General features: G+C 36.2%; 1 protein-coding gene across 7 annotated transcripts in view; it reads left to right on the top strand.

The window, feature by feature from the left end:
* The window catches only part of ARL13B (ARF like GTPase 13B), a 67665-nt gene that overhangs the window by 2573 nt on the left and 47024 nt on the right, over positions 1-18068 (top strand). For 4 of the 7 annotated variants that reach the window (XM_045785399.2, XM_045785397.2, XM_045785396.2 and 1 more), the window contains exon 2: positions 12219-12289. The exons of 2 other annotated variants lie outside the window; for them this stretch is intronic. In XM_045785399.2, coding sequence (XP_045641355.1) covers positions 12219-12289 — 71 coding nt within the window. Of the gene's footprint in view, positions 1-9151; positions 9233-12218; positions 12290-18068 lie in introns of all 7 variants that reach the window. One more of the 7 variants, XM_045785398.2, reaches the window with a different exon arrangement.

The raw sequence follows: 18068 nt of genomic DNA, 5'->3' as shown, positions 1-18068 counted from the left end.
CATATTTGGGAAGCCATTATTCTGTGTCTACCACAGTAAACAACCCTCTGTCCCTGCAGCCACGACCTTTCCCTCTTGGCCTTCATCCCGGACTAACAGTTGGCAATGGATTACTGACACTTTATCACCTTCTTCTCCTCTCACGAATTCCTTAACTTCTGCATTTGAAGACTTCTGCCCAGACCCCTTAATTCAGTTGTTCTCGCTACACCAGATGCTGCCTCGTTTTTAAATCCAGTGGATTCTTTTCGATCTCTTGGCATCATTTGACACTTAAGACCACTCTCTTGAAATTCTCTGATTTTTTTTTTTCTGAATTTAAAATTGTTTACCTTTCTGCCAGTTAGCCTTTCATCATCTCACTCTCAAGTCTTCCCCAGGGTTTTGTCTTCAACTCTCTTTTCTTCTGTATATTCTCCTTTAGTGGGCCTATTTCACTGCATATAGTGACTTCAGTGGCCACTTAAACATTGACTCTCAAGTCTATGTGTCCAGCACAAAGACTCATCTACCACTTGAAGATTTACATATCCCATTCCAAAAGAATCCTCAATCCGAGCACATCCAAAATTGAGCTTATATCCTCTCTCATTTCCATGTCGAATTGCTTCTGCCTTCCTTTTACCCAAGTCAAGCCAGGAGTAATCCTAGATACTTCTTTGTACTTTGATCTCTCAAACCATCAAGTCTTTTGGCTTCTAAGGGCTTAATACCAATTATATGTCTTACTCTTTTTTAGCTTTTCCATACCCACTGCTCTGTTTTAGATAAAATTTCCATTATTTCTCTCCCACATTTCTTTGACAGACTTTCCACTGTTCCCCTCTGATTAATTCTCTACACTGTTGTCAGTGGCCTTTTTTCCTTTTCCTCCTGTCTTAATTCCTTATGCCAAATTTGCCATATTTAAGTTCTCCAGTCCCTCCATTCTTCACCAAATGCTCTTTTTTTTGGTTGGCTGTCCCTAATCATTCCTCACATATCAGTTGGGAGATTCTCTTTCAGGAAACTTTCTTTGGATTCCATCTAGATTCTTTACCTTTTCATTGTAATTGCTTAGCACCCTGTATTTGTCTCTACTTATCCATGTATTGTAATGAAATGTTTATTCAACTCTTCTCACCAGTCCTCCAGCATGGCTTGTGAATAGGAGCTGTTATTTAAAAATACTTAAAAGTAATGCATGCTTATTATTATTTAAAGGTGATGAATATTTATGTAGAACGTTGAAAGCACAGTTAAGCAAAAAAGTGGCATATATTAGTAACCCGCAATCTCACCCACAAAGATTTCCATTTTGGTGTAGAATCTGTGATGTACCTGTAAAGTCTCTTTTTATTTGCTATTTTTATGCATTACTAAATGATCTCCATGGTAAGTCTAGTTAACCATCTGACACTATACAAAATTATTAAAATATTATTGACTATATTCCCTATGCTGTATATAACATCCCCATGACTAATTTATTTTATAACTGGAAGTTTGTACCTCTTAATACTATTCACTTATTTCATCTCTCCCCACTATGGTAACCAACAGTTTCTTTCCTATCTCTGTAAGTTTCTTTCTGTTTGGTTTGTGTGTTTGTTTTTTAGATTCCACAAATAAATGAAAGGATATGGTATTTGTCTTTCCCTGACTTATTTCACTTAGGATAATGCCCTCTGGGCCCATCCATGTAGCTGTAAATGGCAGGATTTCATTCTTTTTTTTTTTTTTTAATGGCCGAGTTATATTCCATTGTATATCTATACACCACATCTTTATTCATGTATCGATGGACATTTAGGTTGTTTCCATATCTTGGCTATTGTAAATAATGCTGCAATAAACATACGGGTGCATGTATCTCTTCAAATTGATATCTTTCTTTTCTTCCTATGGATACCCAGAAGTGGAATTGCTGAATCGTATGGTAGTTATATTTTAAATTTTCTGACGAACTGCCATACTCCATATGTTTTCCATAGTGGAAAATTTACATTCCCACCAGCAGTGTATGAGACTTCTGTTTTCTCCACATCTGCACCAACACTTGTTATTTTTTGTCTTTTTGATAATAGCCAATCTGACCAGCGTGAGGTGATAATCTTATTATAGTTTTGATTTGTATTTCCCTCACGGTTAGTAACGTTGAGCATTCCTTCAGGTGCCTGTTGGCCATCTCTGTGTTTTCTTTGGAAAAACATTTGTTTGGGTCTTCTGCCCGTTTTTTAATCAGGTTGTTTTTTTGAGTTGTGTGAAGTTATATATATATTGTCCTAAGTTTTATACATTTGGGATATTAATCCTTTATTGGGTGTATGATTTGCAAATATCTTCTCTCATTCAGTAGGTTGCCTTTTTGTTTTGTTGATGGTTTCTGTCTGTGTAAATTTTTGAACAAAGAGATAATAGAGTGATATTTTGCAGCTTCTTTTTATTTATTTATTTTTGCCTTAATCATTTTTAACATCTTTTTGCATCATTACATGTTTTTCATAAACCATCTTTTTAAGTAGAGTAGTGTGTTGTATAGATTCACCAAAGTATGTTTAATCATTCCTGTTATTAAATATTTAGAAAATTAAAAATTTTTCACTATTATGAACAATGCTTGGGTGGGCACCCTTCTATAAATATTTTTGGAAATGAAATTTGAGATAAAATGATGATGAGATCAAATTGATGTAGTTTTGGAAAATAGGTAAGGTTCAGTGGGGTGGAGTTGGAGCTGACAACCAAGAAAGAATTCTTGAGACGTCTTTGGTGCAAAATGGTGGTTTATTAAAGCACAGGGACAGGACCTGTGGGCAGAAAGAGCTGCTGCCCCGGGGTTTTGAGGGGTGGCTGATTATTATACTATGGGGTTGGGGGAGGTGAGGAAAAAGGGACGTTTCTAAAGAACCTTCATATGCTCAGAGGACCTACAAGATACTGGAGGCCTTGCCAGTGTCAAGTTAAGGTTTTTCCCCTCTAGCAAGGCATTAACATTAAGATAGTTTGGAGATTCCTGGAAGAATGTCACACGTGTCCCACCTGGGAGTGAGAGGTGGGGGAAGGTTGCCCCGTGTCCGCTTGTGCTTTGTCTTCAGCCAGCCTTCTGCTCCCTCATCAAAATGAAAAAGTTTAAGGTATTTGCTATTTATTGCCAAATTGCTTTTCAGAAAAGCTTTAAAAAACAAACAAAACAGAATTGTTACTCCTACCAGAAGTGTATGAAAGTGGCTTTTCCCCTCAAAAAGTAAGAGTCACCACTTGTTTTTTTCAGGTTATAGGGGGAAACGCTGTCCATATTTAGTTTCTATTTGATTCCTAGTAAAATTGTTTTTCCCTTGGACTTTTGTATTTCTTCTTTTGAGAATTTCCCAGTGATTTCCTTTGCTGTTTTCCTATTGGGGCAGGTGCATTTTCTTACTGAATTTTCTAAAAGAAATTTTAAACATATATAGTAGTAGCCATTTCTGTGTAGTATATATTGAAGATTTTTTCCTTCCATTTGTTATATTTGTAAATTTTTGATGGTGTTTGAAGCATAAACATTTAGCAATTTTTTAGTCAAATACCATTCTTTTATTGAAATAATTATAGTCGATTATATGTATCCAAGATTATATTCACCTGTACTTTTTTCCTAGTACTTTCATATTTTATTTTTAACATTTAAAACTATTGAAATTTATTTTGTTTATAGGGAACAGCATTTGTCCTGGACACAGAACCCAAGACATGGTGCTCAGCATATTCAGGACCTTGTAAGCGGGTCCTCACCCTTATATATTATCATCTACATACTGAACTCCTATTATTTATGCCAGGTAGCATCTAGTTGATGGAATAGTGCATATAAAATATGATAGAACATGCAAGAGTTGAAAGATGATTTCTAAGATTATTAGCAAGAGTAAAAGGCAGGATTTTGGAAGTGGTATAATTTTACTGGGGTCTTGAAGAAATTTTGTGCTTCCTAAGCTTCCCAAGGGCATGAATTCAGAAATGGCCTGCCGAAGAAAAGCACAAAATTAGTATCAAGTTAAATGAGAAAAAAATGGCAACAAGAACTATGTACTATTATTTAAACAAAAAGAAAAATATAATAAGTACTCATGTGCCTACTACCCAGATTTTACAAGTATTAACCTTTGCTTATCACATTTCGTTTTTTTTCTAAAGAAATAGATAACAAATCTTTGAAGCTCCCTGCACCCTCTTCATCTCCTACCATCCCTTCCTGGAGGTAACCACTAACTGGAAATAGTTTCTTGTCCATCTGTGTTTTTTGTTGTCATAATTCAGCTTATCAAAACTTCAGATTTATTAATAAATTATTGTTCACTGTGGCCAACTCTAAAAGAGACTCAGATGTTACTTAAGCACTGTGGGTTAATGCTTTCTGTACATCACTGTGGTGTCTGGTAAAAGCATGCTATGATAGATAGGATATGTCATTTTTGCTGTGGATTTTTTCAATGGGGAAACATTTATCACCTTAATAACCATCATTTTGGTTTAAATAAATATGACTAAATCCTAGATTATTTATACAAATTGCTGAGTTTTTAATTTGTTAATTAAACTGTACACACAGATTAGCAAGGATTATCTGATGTGCTGTATGCAGAACTGGAAAGTTTTACATTTCTTTTTAACCCCCTAGGCCTTTTTGTTTATTCTTAGTAAGAAGTTTAGAATTTTAGGATAATAAGGGATCTAGAGACATTCTGAATCTACCCCTTTATATTTTAGAAATGAACAAATTGACACTAAGAATTTGACTTAAGACTTCAGAGCTAGCATATGACTCCAGGTTTCTTCCTCTTTCTATTTATTAATGGTCCATAAATTTAGATAGTGATTTTGATGTAATATTGTCCTGGGCTCCACAATCTGACTTAAAATGTCAGAAAATAGTACACTTATACAATAAAATCACACCATATTTTTTTTGGCAAATTATTTATTATATTGATTTTTTTGTGATAGGTTTTTTTCTCTCTCATTCATTTATCATAAAATAGTGTTCCCAAGTCTTTTTTCTGACATGTGTTTATGTTACGTTTTAAATTTAGAACTTGCTTTATGTAGTTCTAAATATTTTCAGTAATACCAATTTGATGTGTTAGTTTTTTTTAGTGTTTTGGTGAAATAGTTTTTTTTTTTAAGATTTTATTTTATTTATTTGAGACAGAGAACATGAGCATGGGGAGAGGGGTAGAAAGAGAGGAAGAGAGAGAAACAGACTCCCCACTGAGCAGGGATCCCGATCCGGGCTAAATCGCAGGACCCTGGAATCCATGACCTGAACCAAAGGCAGCCACTTAACCGACTGAGCCACCCAAGCATCCCCGAAATAGTTTATTTTTGACTTGCAAAATATTTTTGAAGTTAGAAATAGTTTTTATGTAATTATCTCATTTGAAGTATTGTCTCCTTAGTTGACAGGTCAGGATGTTTAGAATTGTAAATGTTCAAATGATTGCAATAATGTCACTCAAAAACGATGAACAATTCAAATATTTTATGAGTCTAAGTTCAAGACTCCAGTATTATGTTGCTTATATTTCTGATATATCAAATTGTGTATCTGTTATATAAAAGAGACTCTGAGATCAAATCTATAAAACAAGCTTTTGACTCTCTTAATCCCTACTTTTAATTTTTTTCTCAGAATTATTTCACTTTAAAAAATTTTTCTCACTGTTAATTATTACCTTGAAACCTTGACAATGTAAACTTTTTCAGAGAACTTCAGCCAGTTCGATGTAAGAAGATAGATAATTACATTCTCTAAGATTGAACTGTTACTTTTGTGTGAAGATTTATATAAATTAAATCCATTGTAGTACTTTATCAACTGAAAATTATATATTTTAATTTTACTTAATATTTACTCAGCAAGTGGGGGAGTCAGAAAATACATTATGCTGTTTCATTCAGTAAAGATGCTTAATGTGTGCCCAGCACATTTGATGCTGGGGCTACAGAGTTGATTGACAAGTTCTAGTAGAGGACACTGTATGAGAAGTTGCATGAGAAAGTTAATGTATGTTTGCTATGGTAGCATGGATGGTCAGGAAGGACAGAAAGGATGAGGGGAGTACCTGGACTAGTAGGCGTGCTAGAGGAAGGTGGCAGAAGAGGAGGCTACAGAGTTTGGACTTGATTTTGTTTAAGGATTTTAAGCAGAAAAATGCCATAGGTTGATTTTCATCAATATCATGGTTAGGTTTTATTAACAGCATGCTATTCATGACCTTAGTTATTATACCTGTATTAGATAATCTACTTTCTGTTAGGTCCACGAACTAAGTTATGATTGTGATCGACCTAAATCTGGGTGGGTAACTTCAGGATACTCTGATGAGAATGAGCCATACTACTTGGCTATCTGATGTGTATCTGTGTGCATATATATAAATATGAGTAAATTGTAGGCTAAACAAAATGGTTCAAGTTACCCTTTAAAATAATAATTACTATTTTTACAAACCATAGTATTTAAACTTCCCATGGAAACTGCTGTTGATTAACTTTATGAGCACGTAAGGATGGGTAAATTGTACCCACTCTACTTGCAGGGACAGTATGAATATAAATGATAGGGTAAAGTAGCTTTGAACTATTAAGAAATACTGTATAAATTCAAAGCATTGGTTATTGCAGGTTTTGGGAAAAGATGAGATCATTTACTTCAGAGTTACTTAATTTGGGACAATTACTTTACAAAACTTTGCAGTATTTAATATTGTTCATCTCATAACCCTTCTGGAAGCTATTCCCAATGCTGTCATTTCTTTGGTCACCTCATTTCTTTCTGACTGCAGTTTTAAGGGTTTCTTCAAAGGTTCTCAGGGTTCCATGCCACCCTTGCCCCTGGCTCTTCTCCCTCTTATGCTCTCCCTGGGATCTTTCATCTGTTCTCATAGTTTTAATTACCAGATGTATGTCTCATAAACTCAGGACAGACCTCTCCTTCAGCTTTAGACTGCAATGTGAGATGAGTGAGTGCTGTCAACATGTGTAAAACTGAACCCATTCATTCTCTTCTGTAATCTGCTCCCTGCGTGTTTCTGTGGTCTCATCTCATGGACTCCCTGTTTTGAATTTTATGCTGTAATAAGGATAGCTATTGGTTGAGCACTTATTTTGTGCCACAGGCGTTGAGCACTTTACTTGCACTGTCATATTTCATTTAACCACATACCTATGGGATGGATGTTATTATTAACTTTACTGATAAAATTCTGAGAAGTTAAATAACATGGCCCAGGTCATATTGCTTGGAGGTGGCAAATCTGGGACTTGAATACAGGTCTAATACCAAGCTTGTGGCAATATATCAGCTTGCACACAATCCTTGTTATTTGTTACTAGTACAAACATACTGTACATCTTAAAATACCACAAAGTCCTTTCCAGTTAAAGGCTGTGGTAAGAGTGAAGTGATCACTTTCAACTTCTGGGAAGGTCACATTATTAACTATTTGTTGATACTAGTTCCTAAGGTAGCAGTATATCAGGTTTCCTTTAGACTCAATGTGTAGTTGCATTGTGTCGTGATTATGTGTGAGTCTAACAGGTGTGTTCTCCTTCTGTTTAAGGCTGCTCTCCTGAGGTGCACTCTTAACCCCTGGCTGTAGCAACTCTATACCCGGCCATTCTCCTCCCCTCCTTGTGTGGTATCTTCTCAGGCAGTGCTCTCAGTCTGGAATCTCTTCACCTCCTACCTTCTATTTTCACCTTCCCCTTGTTTGGCAAACTTTTCCACTTTAACAGCTTAGCTGAGGCATTGCCTTGTGTAAGAAGCTTCCCTGACCTTCTGTATCTCTAAGCTGGCTAAAGTCCCCTTGCTCTGTATTACTTCAATATCTTGTATATATAGATGAGCATATTTAACTGTCATAGTGTCACAATGTACTAATATTAGTTCTTTTTTTTTCTTTTTTTTAAAAATTTTTTGATTATGTTATGTTAGTCACCATACAGTACATCATTAGTTTTTGATATAGTGTTCCATGATTCATTGTTTGTGTATAACACCCAGTGCTCCATGCAATACATGCCCTCCTTAATACCCATCACCGGCCTATCCCAATCCCCCACCCCCCTCCCCTCTGAAACCCTCTGTTTGTTTCCCAGAGTCCATAGCTAATATTAGTTCTTATATTATTTTTATTGTCTCCTGCCACTATCATGTAAGTTTCATAAGGGAAGAATGTCTGTATCTGTTGTTTTTTGTTATACTAGTATTTGTTTATGTTTTAGTCACTCTCATTAGAAGATGAGTACTCTGAGATAGAAAACTATGTCTCAGGCATGTTTGTATCCATAATGCCTACTGTCTGACCAAATGACTTGTTTTTATTGCTAGTATCAACTTTTCCAGACACTATAAACCTAAGCACACTCTATTTTTTTCAGTTGAAGGGTTAATGAATTTGATCAGTAATCATAAGGTTAAAAGACAGAGTGTCTCCATCCTTCTTTTGTCATAGGTACAGCCAGCTGTTCCCAATCAGTGATAATTTACCATATTTTAAACAGCTATAATGACATGTACATTTTAATGTGTGTTAAATTGTACATCTTCATTTTTTAAAGGGTTGCATAGAATTTTGGGTGTTAGTGAATGTTAACCTTTAAACCCATTCTGTTCTGAAAGTATAATGTTTTATTATCAGACATTGTGGTAATTCTTGCTGTGCTTTTCATTTGTACTGCTAATGTTATGTTTATTCATTAAGACTTTACTTACCTCAAATATTTAATTAAAGGCATGTTTTCAAGTATATGGTGTAATGATCTAAAAAATTAACTGCTTTCAAGAGTAGTCAGACTAAAAAAGAAATCCAGAGAGACTTATTTTGTGCTAGTCTCAGCATAATTACAATTTTCCAATGTGTTATTTTCATGTTTGAAGGACTTTTTTGTTTGAGCCTAATATTCTATTAAAAAAGGAGAGCTTTTAAGGTAAAAAGCTAATACCCTTGGTAGCCAGCTTTAAGAGCAATGTTTCAAAATGTATAATAGAAATTATTTGGAAGATTTTTTTTAGCTGAAATCTTGACAAGAATGGAGAGAAAACATAAGATGCAATCTGTGTAATGGAGAATGAGGGGCCATTTTCCTTAAAAAAGTATATTTGATATTTTTCACTCTTGCTCATAAGGTATGAGAAAACATCAGTTCCATGATGCTCCTAGAAACTGCTGACCTAGTTGCAGTTGGCCTTCCATGAATTCTAGTGTAGGTATGGTTGCCTGCCATCTCTTCCTGTGGCTGCCTGTGCTTTCCCATGACAGCAGTCATCACAAATACCTACCTAACACCTGTTTTCTTGCTCTAAGGTATAGGAGGGCTAGGGATTGTGAATGTTTGTTTGCTGCTGTTTACAAGGTGTTTAATAAATATTTATGGAATAAATGATGCAAATAAGCATAATGTGGGCATTTTGTTCCCCAGTAGTAATTGTTTTGGTTTATTGTCATGTTTGAAGCATGGTAGATCTTGAAATACATTGTACATTTTTCAAAGGTCAGTTGAATTAGTTTTAATATTATTTTAATCTAATTGCATATCTAGTAACTTGAGTTACCTAAAATATTACATAAATGCTACATTACCCATTTCTTTTGGGTAGACATTTACTGTATTTTGCTTAAGAAATTATTTTGTATTTAAATCTTTTTTAAAGAATTTATTTCTTTATTTGAGAGAGAGAGAGAGAGAGCACAAGCAGGGGGAACAGCAGAGGGAGAGGGAGAAGCAGGCTCCCTGCTGAGCAGGGACCCTGATGCGGGACTCAGTCCCAGGACTCTGGGATCATGACCTGAGCCGAAGGCAGATGCTTAATCAACTGAGTCACCCAGGTGCCCCATAATTTGTATTTAAATCTTATTTGATATTTGGTAGTTAAGAATTCTTCAAACAAAATAATAAAGTTATACTCCAAAATATTGCACTGCTTCCTTAAGAAGTAAACTCATATTTTTCACAGTTGATAATACAGGTGTAATTTCTGCATGCATAGAGATATCCAGAACTCACATACTACCTAAGCTCCTTAAATTCGTAATCTGTCATTGTTCTCTTTGGCATTCCCACTAATCCCCCACTGGCTGACTAGGGATGGGTTATGGGGATTCTGCTAATTGTGGCTTACTTTATTCTTGCACTGATTCAAGCTTGAATATACTTCCATTTACTCCCCATGGTGGGTAGAGACAGTTGAAAGTTTTAGAAGGCTATGGCTCCTAGATAACAAAAGAAATTAATATGGAGAGTAAATTAACTTCATTCACAAAAACCAAAGTCCTCACCTACAAGCCCTCCATGATCTGGCCTCTGATGTGTTTCTGACTCCCTGTTCTTCCCTGCTCATTCTCACTGGGTTTTACCACATTGGCTTGCATGTTGATATTAGAACATTCCTGCATGCTTCCATGTTAGTGCCTTTGCCCTAGATATTCTCTCTTGACCCAGATATTTGCATGACTAACTCCCTCCTTCAAGACCTTGCTCTGATTTTACCTTCTCAACGAGGACTGCCCATATCACCCTACATAAAACTGCACCCCAGCTCCCATCTCCACTCCTGTCTGCCTCTAGCCCACTTTACTCTATATTCTTTTTTAATAGTGTGTAACTGCCTTCCAACATAATTATAATGTTCTTAGTTCTTATATTTATTATTATTGTCTCCTACTGCTAACATGTAAATTTAGTACGGGAAGAATTTCTGTATCTTTTTTTGTTTTTTTTTCTTATTGTGGTAGTTATTTTAATAAACAGGTGTATCTTAGGACACTTGGGTGGCTCAGTCAGTTAAGCCTCTGCCTTTCGCTCAGGTCATGATCCTGGGGTCCTGGGATCGAGTTCCGCATGGAGCTGCTTGCTCAGTGGGGAGCCTACTTCTCCCTCTGCCTGCTCCTTCCCCTGCTTGTGCTCTCTCTCTGACAAATAAAAAAATCTTAAAAAAAAACAAAACCCTAAACTTGAGATACAGGTCAAGTACCTAAAACGCTGGTGTCTAGTGTACAGATGGTCAGTAACTATTTGTTTAATAAATGACTGATTTGTTTTTTGCTAGACCATTTTTTCTTCCTCAGCGTATGACTCATAACTGGACTGCCTTACACCTTCAACTCTGTCCTTTCTTTTTGTTATATGGATCCTTTGAATATACCTAGAATAAAACAAAAACAAACGGATCCAAGAGAGTCAGGGCTAGAGAGATGAAAAAACACCCCTTCTTAACATCTAAGTTCTGTTTTTTTTTTTTTTTAACCCTTTTTGGGATGATTGTTAGTGAATAATGACTTGGCAGAAACCTTGACTGTATCCCGTAAGAGTGTGGCCCTGTAGCCATGTTATGCTTTGGCTTTCTCTCTATATTTCCAAATCTATGGTGTTAATGGATGGTCTTACCTCTAATGTGTGATGGTTCAGCCTGAAACAGAAATGAGCTCTAGTGGTGGACTGTATTGCCAAGATAATAGGAGCATTATAATAGGTTTATTCCTTTATACCTATACCTGGTTTAAGAAGTCTCTAGGAATTAAGTGATTTAGGTTCTGGTTCTGATTCTGTAAGCGACTCATTGTCTTACAACTCTGGGCTTAACATTGAGCTAGACTTTTTTTTCCCCCCTGATTCTGTGAAGTTTAGCTATATCATCAAAAACATTTTAAGCTTTATAATTGTTAGGGCCCTCTTTCAAAATATGTTAGCACTTAAGTTAATAATCATGTTATTATATTTTAAGATTTATACTTGGTAAGGTGCTGCATATCTAAAAACAGGGGTGAGCACACCTAACAATAATTGTTTTCGTACGTATTTCACAAGAAAAAACAGATTCGTGATAATCCTTAGAATTCAATTAACTAGAAAATTGAGTCTTTAGCCATGACAAATAACTCATGTGTTAGAATCCTCCTCTCTTCTTTCTCTTTCTTTTGTTCTTTCTCTACCTTTTGCACAATCTCTTGCACAATTTTCTTTAATTTTTTTTCTTTTTTGCCTGTAGAACAGAAGGATGACACTTTAAAGATATTTCTCAAGAATTTTGCTTTTGGAATCTATTCTATCCATTATTGAACTGTCTGGCGTCTAACAGATTGGCTTTTACATAGTAGATGTTCCTTAAATGTTGCTTGAATGAATGAATTTACTTTTATCTTTCCCCATTATTGAATTAATTCAGAAAGTGATTTTTAAATTTTTATTATTTTAAGAAAGGTGACTCTTGTGATGGTGGGACTTGATAATGCTGGTAAAACGGCAACAGCAAAGGGAATCCAAGGAGGTAAGCACAAAATATTTATTATTAAATTATTCTGGATTATTTATTTATGTAAATTGCTTTGTTACATATTCATTTGGTAAAGATAGTATACACTCCATTACTTTAAATTCTTACTATACTTGTGGCTAATATGGTGAATAGACTCTAGGTTAAGAGTACCAGCCTGTGAACATGTTTCAGATTTGAATAAGTGCGGGGATGCAGAGGATCCTTGAGGTCTTTGATCAGATAAAAGGGATCACATCTGTCTTCTCAGCACGGGAGGGGAAAAAGCAAAAAAAGGACATGCCCCGCCTTGAAGGATACCCATCTTCCACTTAGCGTTCTCTTGGCCAGAATTTAGTAACAAGGCTACACCTAAATGAAAGGGAGGTAGAAATATAGTTAGCCAGTACAACTCTCTTTGTATGTCTTGATTTTTTTCAATATGATATGTAATTTTTATAGTTATGTTAAAATTAGGGCCTCTTTTTTATCAAAGGGTTTTGTCATTTATATGTATTTATTTAGTTAATCTTAATTTAATGCTGTGTACTACAGTATAGAAGCAACTGTGCTGGTGAGTTTGTTGTATACCCAGATGATGTGGCCAAGCATCTTACGGGTATGAATTGGGAAAAAACTTAACAAATATTTGTTGCTGAAAAAGGATGTTGCAACAAGATATGCATAGCAAATTAGGGGGCTTTTATTTAGGAAGTTTATGAAAGAAAATTAACACCTTGCAAAACTTGCTGTTGGAGGAAAATGTTTTGTCACCGCATATTCTACTATGTAACATTAGATGTAAATTATGCGTTTTTATCTTTGGATTCTTATGAAGTCCTTTTGTACGTACCCTTCATGCTATCTCCTAGGTTATATCCTCACAGAATACTCATCGTCATCATCTAAACCGGGGGTGGCAAACTTCTCTTGTAAAGAGCCAGATAGTAAATATTTTAAACTTTGAGGGTCATGTGGTCTATTTCCCAACCGTACAACCCTGACATAGTGTGAAAGCAGCCATAGATAATATATAAACAAATGAGCGTGGCCATGTTCCAATGAAACTTTGTTATGGACACTAACATTTGATATGTTATGAAATACTGTCTTTTTGATTTTTGTGTAATTATTTAAAAATAAAAAACACAATCTTAGCTTGAGGGCCACATAAAAATAGGTAGTGAGCCATATTTGGCCTGCAGGCCATGACTCCTTATCTAAACATCTTCACGTCTTCCATTTCTTCAGTCTTACATTCAAGGGAGCAGAATCTAAGAATCAGGCCATTAATCTATTGTGTGTACTTAGAACCTCTTCTTTCCATTAGGATCTTTCTCTTCTGATTTTCACCTCCATATATCCATCAGTTTCTTTTTCTGAGTTTAGAAAATACTCAAGGTGTTATATCATGAACAGAAAGTCAAAGCTGTCTTCAACTTTGAGCTTTCCTCTGGTTCTGTTTTTGTTCTTCATCTTGTTTATTTATAAGCCAGCCTACTCTAGTGACTGATTTCTTACTTTTTTTCTTTTTTAAAGATTCCAGTTATGTAGAACTATATGAAGTTTTCTAATGGAGCTTTTTTATGCCTTTGTATTTGTTTATGCTGTTCCCGCTTGTCTTACTAGAGAGAATATCTGCTTATCTTTAAAGCAGATTATCTATATATCTCTAAAGATGGATTTTTGTTATATAGTCTCATTCGTCATGAAGTCTTTTCCGCCTTCTGCTACTGTTAGCCATTACCACCACCATTAGTAGTCTTGGCTACTTCCTCTGCTTTGGTCTATACTTACTTACACCTACTTGTATCACTACTGAAATTACTCCTTTGTTCATGTATCTCTCCACCTTTCCAGACCATACATGCCCAAAGGATAGTTTTACTCATTTTGGTGTCCCAGTTAGCATAGCTTTAGGTGTAATAGGCAACCTTCTTAGAACATTTCTACCATGGCTTCTACTCTTCAGCTTATTTCTGGCTTGTTTCTGTTTCTTTTCTTCTCTTTTCTTTCTTTTTTTTTTTCTCATTTCTTTTGAGATATATCTGCTTCTTTTCTAACTGCAGTGTCCAAATCCATACCCTCAGTGTCTTTCATCTAGAATGTTAATAGCTTCCTAATCAAAGAATACTTTCCTTACCTTGACCTTTGCTTCTTTCAATCAACCTCTCTTCTTTATGGCTGTCAGAGTGATTGCATTAGTTGAATATAGGTTCAGTTGTCGTAACAGAGACCTAAAATAACAGTGGATTAACAAAACAGAATTTTATTTCTCATAATAGTGCACACAAAAGTAGTGTAGGCCTAGCATAACAGTCCCATGATGGTAGAGACTCAAGTCCGTTCTCTTTTTTGTGTTTTTTTTGCCATTTATAGTGTTCTCCCTTGCCTATCTAGTCCAAATAGCTCACTACTGTGCATTTCAGCTGGAAGGATGAGGTAAAGGGGGAGGGAAGCCATTTTCTTTTCTTTTAAGGGCATGAACTGGAAGCTGCTGTATCAGTTCAGTTCAGCGCCATTGACTAGAACTGATGGTATTCTGGAGCTGGCTCCTACTTGCTCTGTTGGCTCATATCATCTATCTAGAGCCAGTTAGGTACATCTCTTCCCAACTATGTATTCAGGTACCTCACACTAGTTTGAAATTGGCCATAGTGGGAGTATTTATACCATGGAAAATGGCAAACACTACATATCGAAGTTCCCCAAAAGTGGTTAAACGTTTAACACTACTCCACTAGCTCACTATCTAGAGAGTGCTCTATTAGTCATTCCTAGCTGCCACGGGGACTGGGGATTGTAGTCTTTATCCTAAGTAGGTATGTGCTCAGCTAAAATATCCAGGATTTTCTGACTATCCAGTGCTGTTTCCTAATAGTTTCTAAGAAATGATTGTTATTTGGGTGGCAAAATTCTTCTTTGTGTAAACTGATCCCTACCTTTGTTGGATATTAACATACCTTCATTATGTTTTAGTTGTTTATGTTTCCATTTTTCTCCTCTACATAAGAGCTCTAAGATCAGAAGATGGGTCTTATTATTGTGTATCTAGGACATTGCACAGTGCTTAGCATATAATAGATGCTCAATAAATAGTTATTGATTATGTATTTTCACTTTATCTTGGGCTTTCTAGATATTGTCTTAACACATATACTTTAATGAAATCCTCAGGATTGGGGACCATTTGTCTTTGTACCCCTGGTTCTTATATGATGCCTAATCTATAATAGGCCCTCAATAAATGGCTACTAGCATGAATGGATGGATAAATATATGGAAGGACAAAAGGAAGGATGGATGTAAGGACAGTAGCTTCAGCTCTCATGGCAGTTTGGTATTATAATATTGAGCCACTGTATACTTTGTGCTACGTATTAAGGATGCAAAGGTAGGTCCCAGATACTGGGAAGATACAGGACTAGCAAGAAGACAGAATATTGTGATAGAGCATGTAGGTGATAATGGAAGTAGAAAGAAATCATCAGAAATGATTTATAGGGAAGTTGTATCTGGAACATTTGGTCTTGAGTCTTAAAACACAGAATCATGAGTAGGACCCTGGAGGAAAGGATAGAGAAATCAGGGAGGAAAGGCATTTAATGTCTTGACCTGGATTTGAATCCTGGCTCTGCCTACCATGTAACTTTGAAAAATTGGTTTCCTGGGAATGTTGCCATCATTTTATCTATGCTTACATTGCTCTCCTGCTTGGAATGTTCTTCTCCCTTCTTTATTTTTTAATACTTCATTTTTCTTTCATGAAAAGAAGGCTTCTTTCTGAAGCCTTTGTATACTGTAACTTCTGCCTTCTTGATGCCCTTGGTCTTGATTTGGGCTGCTACACCAGTATCTTAGACTGGGTGGCTTAGACAAGTTATTTCCTACAGTTCTGGAGGTTGGAAGTGTGAAGTTGGGGTGCCAGTGTGGTTGGGCTCTTGATGAGGGCCCTCTTCCTGATTTATAGATGACTGTCTTCTTGCTGCGTCCTTGTGTGATGCAGAGACACAGAAAACAAGCTCTCGTGTGTCTTCTTATAAGTGTACTAATTCCATCATGGTAGCTGCACCCTCATGATCTCACCCAAAGCTAATTACCTCCCAAAGGCTTCATCTTCAAATACCATCACATTGGGGATTAGGGTTTCAACATATGAGTTTTGCAGGGGGAGGGGAGCTTATGGACACAGGACATAGGCATGCAATCCATAACATCCTCACACTATCCTCTCCAGACTTTTTTCATAGAAATAAAGGTTCTTGTGTTATTTCCATTAATATGTATCTGTCTATATTATACTATATGTTCTTTGAGGACAGCAGCCCTGTCTTATTCATCTTTATTTCCTAATGCTTAACAAAGTCCTGTACTGAGTAGGTATCTGTACTTGTTAGTTTCCTTATCCCTACTCCAGCACTTTTGATTTATGTATTTTCACGGATAATTTCCTGGGAGTACCTCTCAAGTCATGCTCAAAGACGGCTGCCTATTTTAACTAAGGAAACCAGTTCTGGCCTGGACTAGATCCATATTTTTAAGAGTCTAGTGTAATCCTGTTTTGGGAGTATCACTCTGCTTGTATTGTGTCTAAACTTTTTTTCCCTAGATAATGAAGGTCTTAGAAAAATGTGACTTGTAATGTCTCTTTGAACTCTCTAGGCAGCTGTTTAAACTGCACCAAGGTACTTGCTATCAGGGAGTAGTACCCTGCAAGTCTGTTTCCCAGTCACACCTAAGTCTAGCAGCAAATGCCTTTCAAATTTATCTTTGTAATACCAAATGTTTTGCGGAATGTGGGAATGATAAGACCATCTATACCACTGTTATTCAGTAGAGCTTTCCACAATGATAGGAATGTTCTCTATGGTCTCTGTCTGGTAGTAGGGTGGGCCACTAGGCAGTGTGGCTTTGGCACTTTAAGTATAGATAGTACAGCTGAAGAACTGAAATTTAGTTTAATTTTAATTGATTTTAATTTTAAAAACCTCATGTAGTTTGGGGCCATTGTATTGCCCATGGAGGTGTAAACAAAGTCCGATGGAATACTGTTTGTTGTGGATTCTGGTGATGAAGAGCGAATGAAAGAGACAAACGTGAAGTTTCAATTCTTCATAGCCATTGAGTCACCAGGTTCTATTAGTCTCTTTCATGAGTTCTTTCTGTTCTTCCTTATTTATTTTCATATCTGTCTGAAAAATGGCCATCACTCTCATTTCTAGCCAGTTCTAGAGACTTTGCAAAGTTGTTTCTTTTTTTTTTTTTTTTTTAAGATTTTATTTATTTATTTGACAGAGATAGAGACAGCCAGCGAGAGAGGGAACACAAGCAGGGGGAGTGGGAGAGGAAGAAGCAGGCTCATAGCAGAGGAGCCTGATGTGGAGCTCGATCCCGTAACGCCGGGATCATGCCCTGAGCCGAAGGCAGATGCTTAACCGCTGTGCCACCCAGGCGCCCCTGCAAAGTTGTTTCTTAAAGCACTCTTTAATCACCTTAATTATATTACTGGTCTGCTGAAATACCTTCCATGCTTCCCAGTTCTCTCCAGTACTCTTCAGTTCGCATTCACAATCTTAAGGGTTTGCTCCAGCTACAATGGTCAACTTGTTTGTACTTTCTTGCCTTTTCTATTTCTTCTGTTACTTAGATCACTCTTACCTAGCTTTAAGGCCTAAGTCTCAGCTCTCAGTTCAAGTCTTTCTTGAACCTTAGTTATCTTTTTAATCTTATTGTTCTTACCATTCCTTGGCAGTTAAGCACATCCTGTACCTTCTTTGTGTTGTCATATACAGCA

This window comes from Ursus americanus, chromosome 4 (genome assembly GCF_024610735.1).
Source record: "Ursus americanus isolate L20-20 chromosome 4, mUrsAme1.1.p, whole genome shotgun sequence".
Taxonomy (NCBI): domain Eukaryota; kingdom Metazoa; phylum Chordata; class Mammalia; order Carnivora; family Ursidae; genus Ursus; species Ursus americanus.
This window is presented reverse-complemented; position numbering and strand designations above follow the sequence as displayed.